Source organism: Mustela nigripes, chromosome X, assembly GCF_022355385.1.
Source record: "Mustela nigripes isolate SB6536 chromosome X, MUSNIG.SB6536, whole genome shotgun sequence".
Lineage (NCBI taxonomy): Eukaryota > Metazoa > Chordata > Mammalia > Carnivora > Mustelidae > Mustela > Mustela nigripes.
In genome coordinates, this window is record NC_081575.1 from 16,661,764 (window position 1) to 16,686,562 (window position 24,799).

The following is a 24,799-nucleotide window of genomic DNA, read 5'->3' on the forward strand; positions in this document are numbered from 1 at the left end:
CAAAGCTGGTGAATTGAAGAAAAAATAGGGAGTCCGTTCTAGCAGAGGGCACAATGTGAATACATCACTAACATTTTCCAAGTTAAATCCCAAATACAGTGTAAATTCTATCACCTCCCAAGGAAGAGCGCGTGCACGTAGTACTTACTGAGCCCTTGACGATGTCCCCGGAACACTGCTAAGGCCCTTACACAAGCTATTTCATTTAATCCTTACGACAGTTCTTCCAGGTAGGGTTTTTTTTTTTTTTTCAATTTTACAAATGCAGTATCTAAGGCTCCAAGAGATACTAAATCACTTGCCCAAGACCATGTGACTAGTAAGTAGCAGAGCTAAGATTCAAATATAGATCTGATTTCAGAGCCCATATTCAACCAGTGTACAAAATTGCCTTTCTAGTACTTCCTAAATCTATTCAATGTTACAAAACCTAAAAGGTTTTAAAGACTTTGGTATCATAGTAGAACCTCCCTAAACTTCCATTTGATACAAGTAATGAGGACTGGAAGGTGCAGCACATTCCAGAGAAAACAAACGAAAAGAAAATACTAAGGGAATATTCAAGTAGGCAAAGGCTTCGAATCTACATGGATAACAACACACAATATATTTCTAATGTAACTATGATGACTCTAGTTCTTGAAACACAAATTGAGTTAAATGATTTGACAATATAAACAGTTCCAAACTGGAGGCACCTGGGTGGCTCAGTAGATTGATTGGGCCTCTGCCTTCAGCTCAGGTCATGATCCCAGGGTCCGGGGTGAAAGCCTTGCATCAGGCTCTCTGCTCGGCGGGGAGCCTGCTCCACACCCCCCTTGCCTGCCTCTCTGCCTGCTTGTGATCTCTATGTCAAATAAATAAAATCTGTAAAAAAAAAAATTGTAAAAAAAATAAAATCTGTAAAAAAAAATTTCCAAACTGTCCATTAAAGATGAGCTCTTCCAAGGTTAGGCACAAAAGAGTCCCTTACATTGTCTTTTTTTTTTTTAAAGATTTTATTTATTTATTTGACCACAAGTAGGCAGAGAGGCAGGCAGAGAGAGAGAGAGGGAAGCAGGCTCCCTGCTGAGCAGAGAGCCCGACGCGGGACTCGATCCCAGGACCCTGAGATCATGACCTGAGCCGAAGGCAGCGGCTTAACCCACTGAGCCACCCAGGCGCCCCCCTTACATTGTCTTTTATGGCCACTGCAAGTAATTATAGCACTTACCACTAAGCTATTTTTTAATTTGATATTTTTATTATTTATTTATTTGACAGAGATCACAAGGAGGGAGAGAGGCAGGCCGAGAGAGAGAGGAGGAAGCAGGCTCCCCGTTGAGCAGAGAGCCCGATGCGGGACTCGATTCCAGGATCCTGGGATCATGACTCAAGCTGAAGGCAGAGGTTTTAACCCACTGAGCCACCCAGGCGCCCCACCACTAAGCTATTTTTAAGTAATTTCAGACTTATAAAAATTGACAGAAACAATTCCTTTATACCCTTCACCCAAATGTTAACAACTTACCACATCAGCTTTATCATTCATATACTACTTTCTGAGGGTTTAAGATACAAGCATGATACCCCTTTACCTCTAAGTACTTTCATGTGTCACCACTGTATTTTAATCAGCTCGTCACATATCTGTCACTAAATGATGTCCCCCCCAAAAACCCCAAACCCTGTTTTATTAATTCATCTTGTGTACTAACATCCAGTACAAGAGCAATCACAGGCGACAGAAAGGTCACCCCAAAATAAGTGATGCATTACATACCATGCTTTGTTTCAAGCCAAAGGAAAGAGATCACAGATTTCTCTTGTGTGTCCATCCTGAGCACAACATTCTGTACTGGGTAGTTCAACAAAAATAATAAGCCACAAGTTTGGCTACTTACGATGTCAAGAACCCAAACTGAGCTGAGGTTCTGTTTGTGATCACGACTTTAACAATCTACACATTCTTGCTGCAAGGAACTAACACTCAGCCTCTACTCTGCTTCCTATCTCACCACAGATGACTTTGCTCCATGTAAATTATTAAACAGAAAAGCTTTAACCCCTTAATGAAAAGGGTTTTAGAAGAACCACAAGAGGTAATCACAGCTCCTTGTAGGTACTCAAATGTTTACTGATGACGAGCTGTCATGTTTAACTACTTCTACAATTCAAAAACTAGCAGCAGTTACAAGCTAGAACTACATGCTATTGCTAATGTTTGACATTTTTGAAATACCACTTTGGAATTTAGTTCTGGCTTTTCCTGTCCAATTTTAATGTATAAATTCTTATTCTTTTAGAGATTTTATTTATTTGACAGAAAGAGAACACGTTGGGGGAAGGGGCAGAAGGAGAAGCAGACTCCCCACTGAGCAGGGTGCCTAATGTGGGGATGTGGGGAGGGATGCGGGGCTCAATCCCAGGACCCTGGGATCATGACCTGAGCAGAAGGCAGATGCCCAACAGAGCCACCCAGGTGCCCCAATGTATAAATCCCTGTTAAGACTAGGAGGGTACTACACAGTTTTTTAAGTACTCAATGACCACATGTGGTTAGTGGCTACCATACTGGACAGTGCAAATAGAGAACACGTCCACTGACACCGTAAGTTCTACTAGACAGCCTTGCTGAACCATTAGTTCTGTAGCCCCTTGTAAAAGCCCTGCGCCTGACATCCACGACATTCAGCTAAAGCACTGCTTCTCAAACTTTAACGTGCACACGAACCACCTGGGATCTCGTCAAAGTGGCGATGCTTATTTTGTAGGTCAGGGGTGGGGCTTCAGATTAGGCGTTTCTAACCAACTCCCAGATGATGCCAATTTTGCTGGTCACTGACTATGCTACCTTCCTCCCTTCCATTCTACCCCCGCTTCAGATTTTCTGTAGTGCACAGCCTACAGCTCTTTTCTCCTTCCTAGCCCCCGCTGCATCCTGGGTGACTTCAACAGCCTATGGGACAATCCTAGCAAGTTCCGTGACCTTCAGTGGTGTTCTCCATCAACTACCCAATTCCGATAATCACACCCAGACACCTTCACAATCACCTAAAAATGGTTCTAACCTCTGAAATCACTATAAATCACACACACTTTGGGACCACAAAATGATTGCTTTCCCGAGTACTTTCATTCTCATTGACCTTCAACCTTACCAGGACACCCAATCTATTAACTCCTTCCTATTTCTTTTTTTCCTGCCTTCACTTCCCTCAGATTTTTGCCTTGCAGATATCCTAAATTCCCTTTGACCATTACTTCTTTGTTGAACCCACTTGGCAAAATCCCAATTCTGATCCAACCAACTAACCCCTCTCTCTGTGCTACACAACGGATCCTGAAGTGCTGAAGGAAGTCACACAACCTGAGGGTATCACTATGTCAATTAATGGTTAACAACCTTAACTGAGCCCTCTATCCACTCGGGAAACTTCTCTAGGCAAACTTCCTCTCCCAGTCTTCACAACTGTTCTTTCAAACTTTCTCCTCCCGCCTTTGATTTCCAACCCTCAGGCCTCACCCTACGTTTTCCCTCACAGAGACAACAGACCAGTTAGGAACCATCCCCCCTCTTCCCGCTCTCCTATTACAAAGGAAATGTTCTCCTATCACAGGGCAATTCTTCTGTTCAAGCACTGAGTCTCCCTCCTTCCCAGACCTTCAATCTCTTCTCGCCTATCACAGCCTCTCTCATAAGCATTTACATATCAACTAATCCGCTGCCCTCCAAGAAAACAGCCAACTCGGTGAAAGAAGCTAACTGGAAAAGGCTACATAGGGTATGACTCCCACTATATGACCTTCTGGAAAAGGCAAAACTGTGGAGACAGTAAAGAGAATCTCAAATTTAGTATTTCAAAACACAGTTCATATTACATCAAACTCATATGAACAGACTGAATCACAGAGGATTTATCATTTTAAGTATTAGCAAACTAGATGACTGAGCCGAAGGCAAATGACCAGGAGATATGGCCACAGGTATCAATTCCTCTCTGTTGCACAAACTACCATCCTGAAACACAATCCTAGAAACCCCAACCATAAATTAGAATCATAAAGTAGATTTCCTATTGGAGCCCCCTGTTTTCCTACTAGAACAATGGTTTCCTAGTAGAACAATGAAATAGCCGGAAATCTGTTTCTAACAAAGCCCTCAATATCAAGCAAATTAAAGCTAGATAAAAGTGATAAAAGCCAAAAGTCAATAAATACAAACCCTGAAGTGTCTTTAAATTGTAAAATTATGCTTCAAGTTCTACAATGTGAGTGTAAACACATTGTTCATACATCAATACGGCATGAGGTCCCATAGTGCTACGAAAGTATACACTGAACCCAAAATTCAAAACAATCATATCATGAATTTGAACTGTAGGAACCTGCCAGTTACATTAAAAAACAATCATCCTGAAAAGTATTAATTTAGATCTTTCTCGGTAAGTTTCTCAAAGCAAAAAGGTGATCAAAATTCTTTTACTTTACGCAGCCTGCAGTGACTTGTCCCTACCACTAGATGGTACTATCAGCTTCAGAAAGCTAGAGAATAGAAGGGAAGCCGGCTCCACTAAACATGGTTGCCGCACTCAACTCTCCTGCCCCAGAGCAGCCTGTACTTGGGTTCCTTCAGGGCCTTAGCTCTTAACCCTTGCTTTACCATACACATCTGGTCACCACAATCTTAAAGAGAATCAAACCCATTGTTAAAATCTGAAGTAATGAAAGGTGGGCAAGCTTCCTCTTAACCTTTGAACAAGGTCTTCGACTGAATTCTAAAACTGAACGAGGAAAAAAAAAAACCAAGGGAAACAGTGTAAAGGTTTCTCAGTAGTACTTTATCACCTCTAAAATGTTCTGGTCTTACTATTTATCCAATCTGTTTACATTAAAGACAAGTTTTTTTTAAGTCTACACTACACTAAGTACTGGAACTAATCTAGAGTCCCAAAGTGGAGGATATAGCCACGATCTAAGATATCAAACAAAGAGGGTGACAAACTCTTAATAGGCTAATACGAATAATTAGGTAAACCCTAACATGGGAAACCACTTCCTAAATCGGCAGGTTCAAACCCTCCTAATTCTAAGCAACATGTTCTCAGAGGCTACCAAAAACCAAAGATCTCTAATTTAACTGTAAGGGTAGAACAATCTCAGATTAAATCTAAGCCTTTCTATATAGCTAGTGAAAATATCAAAACCGTATGTTTACAAAGGCGTGAACCAAGTCAGAGTTCAATTTAAGAACTTCCCATCCCTTCCAAAGACCAAGGACAACTTGGCTAACTATTTATAAACACCCTAATGTTGTTTTATAGAAGTTTAAGGAGAAATAAACTATAAAGTCATTTTAAAAGTTAACATACTTTAAGATTGATCACTTCTTATGAACATGTCTGTATTTTCAAAAAAAGTACAATGTGTACAACTGTACAAAAGTACAAAAAAGTAAATGTTAAAAATTTAACAGTAAGCCTGGTGATCACAAAATGTACCAATAACTCTAGCTCATCCGACAGTAGTTAAGGATCCCTATTATTACCTTTACAATCTACTAACACTTACATGAGCATAGAAATCCAAAATCACTAGCATCCTTTTTTTTCCTAAAGATAAAATATATCTCAACATACTCCTTACAAGAACTTCAGGGGTAAATATTTTCTCAAAAATCCATATCTCTTTCACTATGCACTTGTTTATCCTAACACTTTTGTTAATTCTTTGAAATGTATTCACTATTGAGATACACCTTATAGTAAAAATTAGTATAGTAGAATTCACTCAAATCTCTTCCTGATGTTGAAAAGTGGCTGCACAACGTACCTTCAGCATTATGTGCAGTTTTCTTGTGTTTCCGGCAATAAACCCTATAAAAAAAAAAAAAAAACCAAATGAAGAAGTCAAAAATTACCAAGCCAAAAAACTAAACTCTTTTTCAGATTAAAAAAATGAGCAGTACACTTCACCCCATTCACAAGCTGGATTCCAAAAATCTTATTAAACATCCTATGCCATGGGTCTAACCATTCAACTCATTACCAGAAACACCCTTTACAATGATAATGAAATGTTTTGAAATGGGAAAAAAACTTTTACAAAAGCCTAAAGAAAGTAGGACTGCTAAAACAAAACAAAACAAAACAAAACACACAAAAAAAAACAACTGAAAGAGAAGTTAAATAATTACATGTAAATTCCTTGTGAAGGTTTCTCCCGTATTTGAGCTTTATCATGCAGCGCACAGTGGTAGTGGTATGTCCTGTGACATGTTTTCACATCACAACCAATTGTGGCTCCAGGACAATGGCACAAAGAGCACATCTACAGCAAAACAATAAAATAATGATTATTAGTGTGCGATTCTGCTAAGGCCATGATGGCAGGTTAGAGGCATATCAATCTCTGTCAAGGAAAACAAACTGGTTATTGAAAAGTTTTGTAACTAATAATGCAATTTTTCTTGTTTTCTTGCCTAGAAATAATCTGAATAAAATTCAACTAAGGGTACTTTCTCCCCCAAGATTGAATGCTGACAAAATTAATGGAATATTATTAATGTCTACTGTTTCACTGTGGTCAAGAGAAAATTTGAAATGTTGTGAATCAGGACTGTAATCTGTATGTCACTTAGACCTTTTCACAATCCAGATTTTCCTGGAAATGGGTAACTGTGGAAAATGTCTCATACCAGAAAAAATTTTTCCTTCACATTTCTCCTTAATGAAAATCTTTGGGGGAAAAAAACCCTCACATATTATTGGGGAACTTGGTAAAATCAATTTCAAGTGAACGAAGAAGGATAAAAAATTAAGTAGATATTTAAATATCTCAAGCTCTAAAAATATTTTGTGATGTCAAATTGATTGTGAAAATACACTCATCTATTTTAATTTAATCTATGTTACTTACCTCGTGTTATGAATTCAGGCAGATAGAAGAACAGACTCTTTAAACATATTTTAATGTAATTTACCTTTTGACTTTATTAGATAATTCCTATTGTTTAACTAGCTCATGCTCTCAATTTACGAAAAAGCTCTTTTAAAAAAAAGCACATAACAATGACTGTTAGTGGTTTTGATTAACGTATCATTGTACACGGTACTGAGTGGACTTTTAATGAGCTATTCTCCTGAGCTATAAATGCCATGCCAAAATAAATTCACTGTAAGGCAAATCTTAAAAACCGTTTCTTGGTTGCTAGATACCTCATTCGGAACTGTTCTCCTTCCTCTATTAATTTTAATATAAAGAACACTCACCACCCTAACTTGTGGATTACTTGGCCCCTAAGCAATTTGGGTACACTGGAAAGCTAATATAAATTCCTTACACTTCTCTAAGCAAGTCAAACACTCAACCCCTCATTCAAACTGTCATTTAAGAAATACTGAGTCAGAAACATTCTCAATACAGGTACATTCCAGAAAACATGAGGGCTAGTGCCATTATTAATATTAGAGAAACACTCCCATTTCCTTAAATACAGAAACTTCAGAGTATTACTTAAAAAGAAATACTGTGCCGAATTATCAAGCAGGAAAAGCTGTTAAACACTTTTGGGGAGCTTGTAAATTCTTGAGAAGGTGCAGCATTTGTACTACAGCTTAATTATGAAGTTTTATCATTTTAGCAAATTATATCTTTCATCAAAAAACACACATTACAGACATTTTGGAAAACACGAAGGCAAAAGAAAATTAAAACAAACAAACAACAACAAACTAACTCCTGCTTACCAGAGATACACTTAGAGTATGTTACAATGTTTACATGCAAGTATTTGTCTATGTAATTCTGTACATACTATTTTACAACCTTTTTTTTTTTTAAATCTAAACAGGTTGAACATTACTCCACCTCATTAAGAACTCTACTGTAAATAGTTCATCTTGAAATTTCATCAAAAATGGGTTTGCACAGGTACATTTTGAAGAAACGATTATGAATTCAATTAGCGAGCAAAAATGAAAGGAGGGGAGGGACTGTTAAAAATACTGCACTTGGCTCGACGTTGGCAAAAGTACAGTGACACGGGCACTCTCGTATCCTGCTGGGAATCACTATACTCTGCATAGCAGCTTTTGCCATATATATCAGAAAGCTTTTAAAAAGTTCTTATTTCCTGATCCACTAACTTTACTTCTATTAATCTAGTCTAAAAAAATTAGATTCAAATGATTTATATACGTATCATCTTCACTGCAGAATTATTTGCAATAGTCCAAAATGTAAAACCACTCATGGAAAACAACTGAAAAATCTTTGAATTATAGCACACCCATAGGCAGAAAGTCTATAGCCACGCTCCAAAGAAAACTTAAGGGCATGGGAAAATGTTTATGTATGAAGAATAAAGCAGGATACAAAACTCTGTTAATTATGACCACAGTTGGGTTTATAATAAATTCTTTGGGGGCACCTGGGTGCTCATTTGTTAAGCGTCTGCCTTTGGCTCAGGTCATGATCCCAGGGTCTTGGGATTGAGCCCCGCATCAGGCTCCCTGCTCAGCGCAAGCCTGCTTCTCCCTCTACCACTCCCCCTGCTAGTGTTCCCTCCCTCGCTGGGTCTCTCTCTGTCAAATAAATAAATAAAAATCTTTTTAAAAAATTTTTAAAAACCCCACAAATTCTTTGAAAATGGGAGGAAGCAAATACAGCAAAATGCTGAGGGACTGTCAGTAGGTGGCTGGTTTTCTTTACAATTTCCCGTATTTTCTGATTTTTTTTCCTACAATGGGCAAAAATACTTTCACATGTAAAAAATTATTCTTGGGAGAATACACTAGCCAGTGCTTTTAATACCCATCTGTCAGTTTGTTGAGAATAAGAAGGAAACCAAATGTCCAAAATATATCAAAATTTGTCTTTGCTGGTTCTCAGTTTAAATCTGCCCAAAGTATCACAAGTTAACTACAGTAATTTAGGACAGATACAATTTCTAAGTGAGAAGAAGCTCATTCTCACTTTTGTCAGTTCCTCAAGGAAGAAAGGAAGAAGATGTTCCATTAAAAAATGGTTTCCAAGAGTGGAAAATTCTCTTTAAGGTTAGCAGTAGGAATTTTTCTCAATTAGAATTTACTGGATCTATTTTAAGCAGCATTCATATATAAGCTGAAATACCCACTTGTACATGAAATTCTGGCAAGATGCTAACCAAATAGCAAAAAGTACCCATAAGAAAACAAAATATACAATTTAAACATCATTGTGTGCCTATGAACACAAAATGGAGACACAACTGTTACCTTGAAGTGTACTACGCTATACACCCTAACCCCTAAATAATTCTTTCATCTCTAAACTCCAGTGGGACTTAAGATATAGTATTCATTTTTGGCTCTTAGCATTTTACTTCCTTGCGTGGCTAATTATATTTGTAAATGTATAGATTCTATCCATCAATTGTTTCTAGATTGAGTTTTCTGGAACACTGCCACTGTGCTTTTACAAAGTAGTGCTCAGTAAATGTGTTGATTTTAAGCTTCCTGTTACTGAAGATTTTAGTATCTCCCAGCATATTTTTTCCCATATATGTTTCTAATGCCTACAGATTTCACAGAATAATCTTTAAACATGCCTACAAATTTAAACAGTCTGATCTAGATTTTAGAAAGGTACAATTGAGAAGAACAGTCCAGTAGAAGGGGCATAGAATGCACAGAAGTGAGACTATTTGGGAGGCACAGATTAGCCCTGTGAGATATAAGGTTGAGAATCAAAAGAGAGAAAAAGAAAAATTAAAGAAGTTGGGAAACCAGATAGGTTTCTGGTACACCTAAAAAAAAATTATGGGAGATAAAACAAAGATGACTTCTCTTGAAATAGAGTCACAGGATCATGGGGTCTCCAAAATGGCAAGGCAGCAGTGTGCTGGACCCAGGCAATGTCATACCATATTTCTCTCTCTCTTTTTTAAAAGATTTTATTTATTTATTTGACAGAGAGAGAGAGGGATCACAAGTAGGCAGAGAGGCAGGCAGAGAGAGAGGGGGAAGCAGGCTCCCTGCTGAGCAGAGAGCCCCATGTGGGGCTCGATCCCAAGACCCTGGGATCATGACCCGAGCCGAAGGCAGAGGCTTAACCCACTGAGCCACCCAGGCGCCCCTACATAAAACATTTGCCCTCAAATTTGTTACAGTCCCTACTGGGCTCCTAGCAGAAGGACTGTGAGCTACCATTTCATATCAAGTTTACACTACCCATGACTCTTGCAAATGTGGGAAAATGAAAGTTAACCTGACAGGATCATGGTGAACTAACTGTGGACCTCTTCCCCCTGCAAAAATGTCTGTCCCACACAGCAAATACTCTGCTGAGGGCTGATTTCCTGCCCCCAACAGAAGTATAAATGTCAGCCTGATTTCAAGCTCTTTAAGTAGAGGTGATCATTTGTTGATAATGATTTTTCTTTCATTTTCCCTCCTCTCTTCAGTTTGCTACCTAGTAGACCTAGCAAGCCTCAAAACTTGATCACCTCTTCTGAAATGGGGAGCCTGGGAAGGGGGGGGGGGAGGCCCCATCCTACTGCAGATGTTTGCACGTAATCTTTACAGTATGGTCAGAAGCTATACTAACTTTAAAAATTTTTTGCTAAAAGTTATATATATATATTCAGGCTATATGGCACAATATTTTAAAAATTAGTGAAATGCAAGTTAGTACCCTTTAACCAACATGTCTGCACCCTCCCTGCCTGTGGTAAGCACTATTCTAAAAGCTGTGAAGCTATCTGACGCTAATGTCAAGCTGTACCCAACAAGCTGAGTCTCAAGGGGCTGACCCACAGATTAAAGAGGAACTAAGTCACACCCGAGAGCCGACAACGGGAACCGAAAGGACGATGACTTAGCTGAAGTCCTGCGGGAGCCAGAGACTGGCATGTACCTGCTCCTCAGTCAGCTGAGCCAGGCCAGGGCTGAGATTCAGTCTGTAACAGGAAGAAGTCCTACGGAATAAAAGGAGAAATACTGCTTTCTCCATAGCTATGGGTAAACCATAGGGAAAACTCATCCAAGGGCACAGAGAGACACAAAGTGAAACTAAAATGAGATTCCCAACTTCTAGGCTGGGCAGAAAGGGGTGGCTTTCGGGGGGAAAAGCTAGAGTCTGATGGCTAACCAGAGTCACAGGGAAGCGAGGGACAAAGGGCTTGCTAAGACAGCTGTGCCCAGCTTAACTGCTGCGTATAGACCATGTGTATCAGGGACTGATCACCACCGTACAGATATAAATACTCACGGCCAAGTAGTTACTACTCTTGACATCTGCTCCCAAGAAAGGGCTATAAACCTACGAGAACGCAGAAGAGGTTCCAAAATGAGACCTGTAGGCAAAGAAAACATCCCAAGAGCACTTGGGTTGGGAACAGGCTACCTAGGATATCTGCACAGGAGACATGAGACAAAAATAAAGTGAGGTCAGTTCACCTTACACCGGTGTCTGCTGTTTTCAGTAACAGATAATTACTACCTCCAGTAAAAACATGGGACAAGGCAGTTGGGGTAAGTTTTCCAAGCTGCCTAAAAAATGCTCCTAAACTCCAGGGTCACTGCTTTAAGTAAAGCAATGGAATCCCTCGCCTATCCAGTATGGTTAGAAAGTTCAGTGACCTCTGAATTATCTGGTTAAGTGACAGCTGTCTGATTTACTGGTTATAAATTCCTAAAAAGAAGCGCCTGGTGGCTCAGTTAGTTGAGCGACCAACCCTTGATTTTGGCTCAGGTCATGATCTCAGGGTCATGGGATCGAGCCCTGCACCAGGCTCCACACTCAAAGCAGAGTCCGCTTGAGATTCTCTCCCTCTGCTCTCCTCACTCCTCCTTCTGCTCTCTCTCACTCTGTCTCTCTCTAAAAATGGATAAATAAATCTTAAGAAAAATTCCTATGGGGTGCCTGGGTGGCTCGGGCAGTTAAGCGTCTGCCTTTGGCTCAAGTCCTGATCTCGGGGTCCTAGGATTGAGCCCCATGTTGGGCTCCCTGATCCCAGGGAAGTCTGCTTCTCCCTCTGCCTCTGTGCTCTCTCTCTCTCTCAAATAAATAAATAAAATGTTTTTAAAAAAATTCCTAAAAGGAATAGCACTGCTTGGTGGGGAGGAACATGAACTCAGGACTGTTTCTGATTTCTGCTAGAGCTACAACTGAAAAAAATAGTCCAGTGTTTTCAAGAGGGTCTTATAAAAACACAAACTTCACATTATCAATAATAAGAAACTCTGCATAATAATTAGGTCTAAATGGAAAGCTAGAAAGCAAAAATGACATCTGAAAGTCATCAAAGTCATCAGAAAAAAACACACCTGATAGGGTAGGACCTTAAATCCCAAGTGCTTCTAAAAATCAGGGCTACTGAAAAGTACTTTTTTTTTTTACTAGAGTAACAGGCTAAATCTAAGCTTTTACTAGAGTAACAGACTAAATCTAAGCTGCTATTGAACAAATCAGTTCAGAAATCTTTTCAGAACCGGAGGGCCATGAACTAAGTAAGCCTGTCGAGTTCTTCCTTAACCTAGTCCCCTGACCTTGCTGTGAATATCACATACTCCATACTCATACTTTATGAGTCATCACTGATGAGAAATTTAAGTTCTCTTACTGTAGCTTTTGAAGGGTATTTTTTTGTTTCCACCTGAAAACATTCAGACCGAGTTTTTCTGGGCACAGATCAATAGGTTCAGGCTGTTCTCAAGGGTAGGTCTTTCAGGCTGAGGCTACTCTGAACTCTAAACATGCTGCCTGCTATCCTTAATCGGGGAAGAACGTCAAATACACATCCATGTTCAAGTAAGTACCAAGACATCCCCCCAAACCAGACAAACATTATTTTACATTACTGGTTTGGGTTCTCCTCCATTAGCACAAATAAATGAGAACTAGTTATGTAATGACATAAATTTACAGTATTCACAGTTACAAAGAAGTATTTAATGAAGGCAAAGGGGAAAAAAATTAACTTATTCAGTAATAGTCAAAGACTTGATTTTCTCCATCATTGGACTTGAAGTTTCTCTTTCGCCTTATATTCATTCTCCTTAACCGTCTCCAAAGAAAAGCAAAATTCATTTTAATATAAATGACAGGTAAAATATTTGCACGCATTAAAATTAATCCGCATGCCATAATCTGAGCTTTATAAAAAAAATACACACTTAGAGAAATACGCTCATGATGGATTTACACTTAGTTGCACAGATGACAATAAGGCCAGTGAACAAATCTGCAGGAGGAATTTACCTGTTTTTCCACAAAAATACTCTTGGACAGGGTTCCTGTAAGTCCAATCCAGCTCACCAGCCATTTCTGTAAATAATGTTTTATTGGAACACAGACATGCTCATTTCTTTGAGTATTGCCTGTGACTGAAACTGAGATAATATAGCTGGCAAATTCTTAAATATTTATAATCTGGCCCTGGACACAAAGTTTGCCAACCCCTCTCCTGAGGCAATGGTCCATAACCAAAAGTGTTCACCAGAAATCATTTGCAGGGGTGGGAGGCAGAGCGCCTGGGAGGCTTAGTTGGTGAAGTGTCTGCCTTTGGCTCAGGTCATGATCCTGGGGTCCTGGGATCTCTCTCTCTCTCAAATAAATAAAATCTTTTAAAAAATCCTTTGGGAACCTTTCTCAAAAAATATATGCCTGCAATCCCCTGCACGGCCCACTCAGATTTCACAGTTGGTTCAGGACCAGTGCTCCAAGGGTTAGTAGCACCACTGACCAATCACCTGGCATCTTCCGCTTCTCTGTATGCAGTAAACAGTCGGAGCATTCTATGCACTGTGGGCACTCCATTTTGCCCTTACTGAATGCTAAATGAGCTATTCACTCTACTTTAAATAGCACTGGCATTTAATACTTACCTAATACTTTTGCCCACTTCCTCCTCCTTGAAACTCTTCCCCCTCTGACTTCTACGGCATCACTTTCCCCCTGGAACACATTTCAAGTGTCACTTTCTATGAAGCCTTCTGACTTCTCAAGTAGAGTTACTGATGGTCCTTTATCCCAACTCTCCCGTGGCATTCTCTACATACTCCTAAGGCTAAACTGTATGTATTCATAGTGGCACCTACTGAAGTGTCTCACATGATGCTTGGTACAAAGTAGGCACTAAATTAAATAACTGACAAATGGACAGAGAGATGAATTTTAGACTCTAGGACAAGGGCGTGACCAATTCCACGCCTAAGGAAACAACAAAAATAATACCACACTGGGTCAGGGAATGTTGAAGAAACATGCAAACGGTCCTGGCTGAGGCATATACAGCTCTCCACTGTCCTGAAAAAATAACCAGTAGCACGTTTCCCACTAGATTTCTCCCCTTCCTTTTCAAACCACTAGAGATGCAAACCACCAGAGCACTGATTAACCAGAAAAGAGGCATTTTATGCTCTACCATTACTTCCCTGGCCAATCTACACCTAGCCCGTTATTAAGGTTTCCCACTGTTATCCAACTGAAGCTCTTCTCTCCTCAAATCCAACAATCAGTGAGTGCCCATCTATTTATCAGAATGCTAATGAGACACCAAGGGCTGTGCCAAGTGTCTTCCAAGCATTATCCCCACTTACTCCTATGCTAGGCCGAAAGAAGTCTCTACCCTCCCAGAGACCAGAATATAGTGGGGAAGAAAGGCTTGCACACATGCAACAAACACAATGCATGTGATGTTAAACTCTACAACAGGGCGCCTGGTGGCTCAGTGGGTTAAGCCTCTGCCTTCAGCTCAGGTCATGATCTCAGGGTCCTGGGATTGAGGCCCGCATCAGGCTCTCTGCTCGGCGGGGAGCCTGCTTCCCCCTTTCTCTCTGCCTGCTTCTCTGCCTACTTGTGATCTCTGTCTCTCTCAAATAAATAAAAACAATTTTTTTAAAAACTTCTATGACAGAGGTGAAGTTTGAGCTGAAGTCAAAAACAGAACTGAGAGGCAGCTAAGAAACAGCGAGGATGAATAATGTCAGTATGTGCACAGCAGTAGGGACACACCGAGGATGTCTGGGAAACCAAGAGGAGAGAGAATCAGATCAAGGATGGAAAGGGTAAGTTATGACTTCTGAAGGGCAGCCTCTGGGTATGATTTTGTATACATGAAGGCATCAGTAAAAGTTCGAAGTCAGGGAAGTAGAGATCCAGTAGTTAGCAGCAGTATGTTGGAAGGATGGGAAAAGGAGGACTAGGCACAGGGTAGCCCTGCAAAAGAAAAGATGGCAGATGCGCGCCTGGGTGGCTCAGTGGGTTAAGCCTCTGCCTTCAGCTCAGGTCATGATCCCCGGGTCCTGGGATCGATCCCCACATCAGGCTCTCTGCTCAGCAGGGAGCCTGCTTCCTCCTCTCTCCCTACTTGTGATCTTTGTCAAATAAATAAATAAAATCTTAAAAAGAAAAAGAAAAAGAAAAGAAAAGATAGCAGAGACATCCCAGAAGGAGAACCAGTGTGACAGATATGTAAGAAGGAAGAGTTGAAGGTAAAGGATTCTGAAAAAGACTCAGGGTTCAGGGCAGGGCAGATGATGAATAATGGTTCAGAGAGGCTGAGTTTTAAGACGCTGCTGCAGGACATCAATGTACAGCAGACAAACACGCTACCATGATTATTTCATTCTCCGCAGTGACTACTGTACATCCCTTTTCTCCTGAAAACTGCTTTGCCCATCCTCACCCCCACCTACCCAAGGTGAAACTCCTGCCTACGGTTTAAAGAACCTGCCATTATCCGACCTTACTCAACTCGATTCCATTACTGCAGGTCTCAGTGACCCACTCTAGTATTAACCTATTTTCTGGACTCACCCCCCTCCCCTTTTTTTTAAACTTCACCATCTCTAGGAAGCAGTCTTACCTAAATAGGCAAGCCTCCTCCCACACAGAAGAAAAAGTTGTATCTATGAATTGTCATATACACAGATTCATGGCATACCCAATATTTAAATCATAAACTCTCAAAATTAGATACCCCATTTCTATAGGGCACCCAGCACTCCACTGGAACCATGTCAAATTGGTCTTCCCATTTTTAGGGGCCACAAAAAATATCTTGAGGGTAGCGAAGAATCAGAATATTCTTACCTAGTACCTATATAAGATTTCTGTCCTAAAAACAATGCTATTAATACATATGAAAAGGTGTCATATTATACCCTAAATCCAGTAGTATTTCCATATTTGTTTAAAAAAACTACTAAGCTCTAATATTTACATTTGTTTAAAATCTGATTTGGGGTTGGGTAGCTTAAAAGGCAGTCTAGTATAACCTGGGGTAATCAAGATTCTAGCTGGGCAGTTCACTGGCCCTGAAGTCGAATGGCAGCTCTGCCACTTACTAGTAATAGGACCTTAGTCAGCTTAAGTTGCCGGCCTCAGCTTCCTCATCCCTAAAGGGAGAATTAAAACTTCCCATCTCACATTATGATGGTCAGGATTGTAAAGAATCCTGTATTTAAAGTACTTTGCCACCATATTAAGTGTTCAGTAAATGTTAGCTATTTCTACTATTGGGGGGGGGGGGGGGGGACAGGAAAAATGTTCAGAGGATTTCTTTAGACCTATAAAATTTAGTCCAAAAAGGGGAAAGCTTAGGAGTGACCTGAGTATACTCATCAAGTATATGAAAGATTTTCCAGTTTTATTAAAGAAAAAACCCAAATCTTGCCTTTAATGGAAGGAGAGAGACCTAGAATTAATGGCTTAAATTAAGCAAGATAATTAAATTATAAAGAAGGACGAATTTCTCAATTCTGAAGAGTGTCATGTAATTACGGTCATGATTCAAGCTGCTTGGGTAGAATCACCACCTCTGGATATATTTAAGAATAGCAGAGATGAAAATCTTATGTTGGTTGGCTTGGAGGCAACCTTGCATAGGGGGTGGGGAAGGTGAACCAAACGGCCTCTGAACTCCTGTTCTCAGAGTGATACATCTGACAGTTACCACTTCCAACAGTAACTATTATCCAGCGTAGATACTGCTAATGATTTCACCACCTAGCTTCATCCAGAAAGAGTATGTTCTTCAAATATACTCTTCCCAAGTATCTCCTTAAAGAAAATGAAAACGGTGACGATGATTCATATAATTTTACTTGGAAATTCGCGTTTCTTGGCTAGATGGCTGGAGAATTAAGAGTAGATGGTACAGATGTGGCGTCTCCATATGGCTGCAGAAGAAACTGGAAACCATTCTGGAAAAATACGTATCTGTCTTAACTGCAAAAACAAAGACTCAAATGATAAAATCCTTAGTACCCTGGCAAATTCTTCCCAGTCCATCTTGGAGCTCAAAGGTAATGCAAAAGAGATGAATTTCCTCACACAGAATAACTTTCCTCCCCTGATCTTTGCGACTGACACGAAAACCTCCGAAAACTGCCTGTGGCAGTAAGAAGACAGAAACCATATACCTGTACCTCCTGTTCTGTGACCTCTCACTCTCTCAAGACTCTGACCCATCTGGTTACCTAAACACCTTCACCACAAGCCCCAGTCTCATTTCTCTTTATTTTTCTTTGGGGCGAGTGGGCACCTATCTTAAGCCAACACCAGGTATAGCCTGGAACCTGACTTGAAAGCACCCGGGGACCAGCACTCCTGTTTATTTTCGACAGGTATTCATGACCTACTTTTCACCTAGAAGTCAAAGTTAAATATATGAATGCTGCTCTAGCCCTATCCCCTATGTAACTGATTTAAATTCTGACAGCTGGGAGAAGGGAAAGAAGCAAAACTACGTACTAGGCTCAAGAGTTCTTTCCTTTTGACCCTATTCCTTACTACTAGGTGCCCATAGCCTCAAAACAGCTTTTTAAAACATCTTTCCTAGGGTAACTCACTCTGTCTTTTATAGAACTGGTTAGCCAAGGGACATCGCTGTTTAATAAGTGGTGATACAGCATTATCTGTTTACCACTGGCAAAAAGACAAAGAAGTTAACAACCTAGCTAAAGTTACATAATGTGTCAGTAGCAGAGTTATTTAAAAAAAAAAAAAAAAGCCTCATGACTTTCCCAGCCCAGCATGCTTTTCATTAGCCTACAGTGACATCAGCAGGATATTATTATCTATAAACAATAACTACAGTGGTAGCTAGCATTTATCAAGTCCTAACCACGTGCTAGGCACCATGCTAAGTCCTGTCCAGCCTCTCTTGTAATTCTCACAACAGCCCTGTGAGACAAGTCCTGTCTTTTTAGCAGGGGAGGAAAAACATGGCGCAGAGAAGTAGATGACTTGCCTGGGGTCTTCCAGCTAGTCAGCGACAGAGCTAGGAGTCACATCCAAGTCTGTTACTTACTATAGCTTGTGGTCTGCACCTCCAATGGTCTTCCACTTTCTAGATCAAGGGACAAACTTAATTCTTTATAACTCACTACACTTGGGGAAAAATGAATTCCCCCCACCATACCATTAAAAATTAATCAAAACAATTTATATTAGTGAAGCTTGTACAATGTTCTGATGCTGTCTTCACAAACACATCCAAATAAATGAAATGCCCGCTGGATTTACCAATGCTGCCAGATGTACACCGCTGCTTCATGTAAAACCAGGCACTGCGTTCGTTAATAATAAGTAACATCAGAGACCAAAACTGCTCCCGTTTGGACCAGAGCAGCCATGCCAAGTGACAAAAATGCTAACGACTCAGGATGTAGACGCATTTCCAGGCATATGCATAATGCCAGGGAATAAATAATGGGGTGATGAGGTTTACAGTACAACCACTTTCTGGTAAGTAGTATTCTTTCTTTACCTCTGAATTTGTTTTTAAGGACTAGGAAATAAAAACATACTGCTCTGGTTCTCAAAAATCAGCAAGCCATAAAAACATGGAAGAATTCTGAAACCACCAAATAAAAATCACACTAAAAAAAACGAAGCATTCAAAAAAAAAAAAAAATGAAGCATTCTATAGTTACTACAGTTTTGGGGGTGGGGGAGAGAAATACTTTCAGTTAAGGTCTCACTACCACAAAAACTGGCCTCTGAATTCCCATTTGTGCCAATACTGATTCTAGGGTTTTAGACTATTTATCCTAAAGCCAGTCTCAAATCCTTGAACTTCTTCATTTGCTTTTTTTTCCCTGCTACTATCAGACTGACAACTTCAAAAAAAATAGGTTATTCCTGGTCATCGACATGACAGTTCCTAGCTCTCTGCTCCTCAAATTCTTTGTGAAACATGAGATTATCCAGCGCTGAAGAACACAGCTTTGTGTTCTGCCAAGCCCACCTTTAAAATAATGCAGCACTTAATAGTGAAGCAACTGAAGGCACATTTGCAGACATAATTTCAACAAAGGGTTCAAAGGGAAAAATAATAACCAAATGAAGAGACGTGTTTCGAAGTAAACCATAATGGATCACAAAGGCCAACTGAGATGAGGTTACTTTTCCAACAGAGCAACATAGTATCCTGCCCACCTGGTTGCTGGTAGAAAACAATTACAGGACCATTCAGTGTAACAGAGCTTCAGACAAAGAGTGAAATCCGTCAAAAGTGATACTAAGTTATAAATGCGGGGTTATATAGCTGAACCACAGTCCAATACAGCAAGTGCTAACATATTCCTGCTGAAAGGGCAGGGTCATCCTCATTCATGATGACCACAATGACTTTATGAGAGAAGATGAAAAAGCATCTGGTTCATGAAAATTTTGAATGAAGAATTCAACACACGATATATTCAAATTAAGCAAACTGCTTGTTTTTTTGAGTCAACACAGCCTCCAAGAACATTTTGACTCTTTGAAAAGGAAAAAAAATTTGAATAATATAAATATTGATTCGCTCCTTTTTTGTTGCATGGTAAACAAGTTAAGCCCAACCTTGGAATTTCTGGTTCAGGGGGTGAAAAAAAAAAAAAAAAAGACTGCAATTGAAAATCATAATGTTAATAAAGCAATACACTGTAAACTAAGCAATTTCCTCTTTAATGAGCTTAAAATAAGTTTTATTCTCAAGAGGCAGAAATACCAACTTACCAGCTTCGTGCCTCTTTTAATTTCCTTTTGGACATCTTCAATAGAAAATCCACCAAGACTTTCGTTATCAGAGTGTGATGATACCAAAGCAGATGAAAAGAGCTATAAATTACATTTAAAAAAAATTAAGGTTCACATTTAAAGAAATTGCAGTGCAACAGTGAATAAGATGTTAACTTTACAAGGAAATTTTCTAGTAAAAATGGCATAGCATTCGTAAGAAACCATCTCTTAAAAAATTTAACTGAGTTTTTTCATATTCGGAAATATTCATTGTCAGGATTCTCATGGTTTCAGGTGTCTTGGTTGCCGGCCTATACTTACCATGCACTTATGGTGTGCTGCCACCTTCTGGTTTTCAGATATTAGTAACTGTCCACATTCCTTGTCTCTATTTGACTTACAAAAGCCACATTTGCGCTGTCTTGTAGGCCCCTTTTTCTGTTCAACTGAGCTTGACATGATTTTTAAATTGCTTTTAGAATGCCACTTTAAGCCTCAAGAAATGCTACAGAGAATAAAAAGGGCAACAAAATGGTTAATTTCACTTTAATACCCATTTGCACAGTCATGTAAGTTGTTTAATATTTAACCTAAGTTTTAACATATGCATTTTTAAATGGCTATTTAGTATAGACAAATTAATATTAAAACCTACAACGCTTCTGTAAGGAAAAAAATGAACGTATGCATAAAGACAAGGTAATGAAATAATTCAGGAAAATCAAACTGCTTCCAAATTAGGGGATATGTGAAATAATTAAAAAGATTTCTGTGTGTATCGATAAAAAAATGTACAATGTGTGATACTAAAACAACCATCTGCTGACATAATTAATATAAAATATTTTTTAAATATAGCTAGATGCCTCTTCAAGGAGACAAAGAATTATGTATCTAAGAGCAGAGCAGAAACTTCTAAGAGAAGGACACAATATGCAGAGTGAACAGAATTCTAAAATTGCACAATTCCTTAAAGTTCACATAGTGATAAACCAACAAAAGACAAATGAATGCACTTAACCGTGACTCTGGAACACTTACTCTAAAAAATCTGAATTATTTTTAAGTATAAAAAAAATCATGTATATACATCCTTAATAAGTTTTGCTATTGTAGTCCTTTTTAGAGTAAAGAAAAAAATTAAGCTTATAACAATCTATTCCAAAAAGCATACTTTAGGAACCAATTATTTATTTTTAACAAGCTATATTATCTGACTCTGGGGCTTACTCCACAAGCCTGCTTATCAAATTAAAGCTACAAACTGACCGTGGTGCTCTAAATGTAGTAACTTCCACATTAAATTAGCAATATTGTCTAAAAGGAAGGAAAATTTTTCTGAATGACCCTTAAATCTAGTCAAGTTATAATTATAGGTAGCAGAGTCAACCCCCCCCCCCAAAAAAAAGGAGGGGGTGGGGGAGAAAAGCTCTGACATAGACGGTGTCAGATTTAGATCATCAATCTCAACAGGGATTCTTAAGAATCTAAACAAGTGTAAAATCAGTGATGTGACTTGTGTGGTTTTCCCAAATCGACCAACCTAAGCAGTTCTGGATCCAGGCTGCTACAACACACAACACAATCAATAACATCTCCAATTTTTGTCTTAAAATCCCCCGAAATTCTTCCCATTTTTCTGTATACTCAAATGCTTTCATGATACTATGTTGAAAACTGGACTCACTGATGCTACCTTGTAGCTCTCTGAAAGGCACTTACTCCCCATCAAGAACAGTAGCTGCCGGATGCCAGGAAGGTGGAAGATGCAAGCCAGTATTTTACAATATAAAAATGCAGACATGGGATTACAATTTAAGGTGAAGCCACAAAGAAACGGTTCTTTTTTTTTTTTTTTAAATCCATTTATACCTAGGCCTTTACAGTCTTCGCATTGATGGGTTTAACAAACTCTTAATGCTATCGACAATTTTAAATACCTCAGTCTTCCAAATGGCATCGGATACTTTACAACAGTACTGTATTCATAGCACTGGCTATAAACCATGAAACTGATTGAAAACAGGCAGCAAATACTTTTAGGATTAAAGAAAAAAAGACATTAACAGAGAAACAAAAGAAACAAAAGGGGAAGTGTGTTTGCATTTGTACAGGCAAATATGTGTTCAGTTGCTTTATCAAGAATATAGCTGCCAAATCTTTAGAATTAACCATGCGAAACACCAAAATTCACAAATAGCACTAAAATTTGCTATGTGAGTTCTAAATTAGCTTTCTTTACTACTATGCAATGAAGAGTAGGCACTCTGAAACCACTGTAATGCATTCAGCATTTCTCCCGGTCATCCCTGGCCATTTCAAAGGATGGCACATAATGAATCTAATATGTACAGACATCTTTAATGTGTAATTTCTGTTCAATCCTAGCATATGCTATAAAACCAGTTTAAGGTTTTTTAAAAAGTCCTGGAGTAGAAAAGCACTTTTTATTCTTGAAATTAATCCTGAAAATGGTGTCCCTCAGATTCTATCTATTGAATTCTGCCTCTTTGAATTTATAAACAGGTACATTTGTCCTCCTAATTTTGAGAATTTTCTTTTCCAGATATCAAAGACCCAAAAATCTAAGAGAGAAAAAAGGTATGCTTTATTTTACATTCAAAAATATTCTAGTGTCTTAATCAGTATAAAATGGTAAAGTGAACAGAAACACTAAAAAAGTGCATCAAACCAATTAAAAACTTTCCCCAATGTACAATGACTAAATGGATTTTTCCACTAAAATTCAAATAATGCATCTGTGCATATCTTGCTAATTTTTTACAGCCTCCTAGTGAAACATGAAGTGGGGAACATCATGGAAACAATGACTCCTAACAAAAATGTCTTTATCATAAAAATACAGATTTTTATCTAATGCTGTCTCATTTGTGGTCTCTAGTTAGGGAGAATAAGGGCATTCCAAGGACCAATATTAAGAGATTCATAATGATCCACACAGCAATATGGCCTTTTAATTTCAGTCTAAAAGGTTTTTCAGCGCATGCAGAGATCAAACTTTGATGCTTTCGCCCAACAATGAAACCTTTTCCTTAAAAGAAACAGAATATTATGGACAGTGTTATAAAGCAGAAATAAAAAATCAAAGGTATCCGCGTGAAAAACATCTAAATATCTGGCAAAATATAAAAGCTCGATTAGTTACGCTGAAGCCATCAATGCGTTCCTGATTTTACAAGATGCTGTAAAGAACCAAGGTAGAAATAACCTGAAACATCAAGGAGAGCATTGAAGAACCAAGTCGAGAGCTCATTCAATGTCTCGTATCTGAAAGACCATTTTCACAGAAAAACAAAACAAAAACTGCAGTTCCGGAAGATCAAACAATCCCGCACGCAATCAAGCTGAAATACACAGTTCAGAATACATAAACGTGATCCTCAAAGAAGCAGTATTTCTGTCAGGAAAGTTAGAGCGGAGAGAAATAAACGAATAAGAAATGAACCGGAAGGGCACCTGAATTTGGTTGCACGATATTATTACATGCTTCGCACTGCTTTTTGCGGTTATTCAAAAGGAAACTGAAGGAATTTTCCAGTTGTTTCAAACCCAAGGGTAAGAAAGAATTTGAACTGTAGGAATAAGACCTGATATTACGTAGTAAGCCGATGAAAAGAAAAGGGTTTTCAAAAATAAAGGATTTTTCAACTTCCACGCAGGATATCGAAACGAACAAATTTCAGAAGAATGCCGTGCTGTTCGTCCATATAATAAAGGACGATACACATAATGTACCGGGTCCTCTCCCCGTTATTTATTCCTCAATACACACTAGACTCCACGACCTCCCTCTAATCAAGCGCTAGATCAACTCGCAAAACTATCTTCCTCTAAAACACTTTAGCAGGTCCTTGCGGTCGGCAAGTCAGGGTCCCCTAATCGTCCTTTTCCAATCCTCCCGAATCCAGGCAAATATCCCACCACTTTCTTTAACCCTCCTTCCCCAGGAGTTCGCCCTCAAAGAGTCTCCGTTTCAGATCTCAGTTTCGCCCCTAATTCCCCCCACCCCAGAGTTTTTTCTCATCCCGTAAAGCTAACCCTCTTGCCATCCTAACCATTCTTCCTCTTAAGCTTCCCAAACTGGGAGTCTCCCTCCTTCCCAAATATGTCCTAAGCGATGGCAAAGACTAAAAATTCCCAGTATTTTTTCCTCCCTAAATGCTGCGCCCCCTCCCCCGAAGTCTAGGCTTAAGCCTAACCTCTCCCTTAGCTCCCCCAAAGCACTTTTCTCAGCAGCCTCTTCGCCAAGCGCCTTCAACGAGCGGCGCTTCGGGGGTCCTTGACAATAAAGCGAGACCACCAAGAGTCCCCCTTAACAACGGGCAGGGGCGGCGGCCTGGCCACCGCCATCCTCCTTGTCTTCTCCCGCCGGGCAGAGAATGGGGGGCCCCAAGCTACCGGGGGGACTCACCGGCGGGGCCCGGAGGCGAACGGCAGCGGAGAAGCGCCAATGAGGGGAAAGAGAAAGAAGTCGGTGTCGGTTCTCCGGCAGCGCCTGGGAGCGGGGCTCTGTCGCCGGAGGTTGTTTCCTTTCATTCGAGGAGAGACGGGCTCGCCGAGCGCCCTTACGTCGCCCCCCTCGCACGCAACGACTCAACACAGCGTTAATACGTCCCGAGCGCGCCGCGAGCCCCGATTGGCTGCACGGCCGGGCAACTGAAGCCTCAGAACCACGGCGCATGTGCGGAGGCCACCCCCCAGGACAGATCGGGGCGGCAAGCTCCGCCTCCTGCTCGCGCGCGTACCTTCTATTCTCCGGTCCGCCGCGCAGCCAAGTGTTTGGGGGCAGGAGCCGAGGAGATAGAGA

The 24,799-nt window shown here is 39.8% G+C and overlaps 1 protein-coding gene across 4 annotated transcripts in view; it reads right to left on the reverse strand.

Annotated features, from left to right (window-relative positions):
- Nucleotides 1-24,576, reverse strand: part of PHF6 (PHD finger protein 6) — a 48,915-nt gene extending 24,339 nt beyond the window's left edge. For 3 of the 4 annotated variants that reach the window (XM_059384826.1, XM_059384825.1, XM_059384824.1), the window contains exons 1-5: nt 24,404-24,576; nt 20,293-20,476; nt 19,969-20,070; nt 6,176-6,309; nt 5,812-5,855 (exon numbers count right to left, since the gene is read on the reverse strand). In XM_059384826.1, coding sequence (XP_059240809.1) covers nt 5,812-5,855; nt 6,176-6,309; nt 19,969-20,070; nt 20,293-20,430 — 418 coding nt within the window. In that variant the 5' untranslated portion in view covers nt 20,431-20,476; nt 24,404-24,576. The remainder of the gene's footprint in view (nt 1-5,811; nt 5,856-6,175; nt 6,310-19,968; nt 20,071-20,292; nt 20,477-24,403) is intronic. The other variant, XM_059384828.1, reaches the window with a different exon arrangement.
- Between the last annotated feature and the right edge of the window lie 223 nt (nt 24,577-24,799).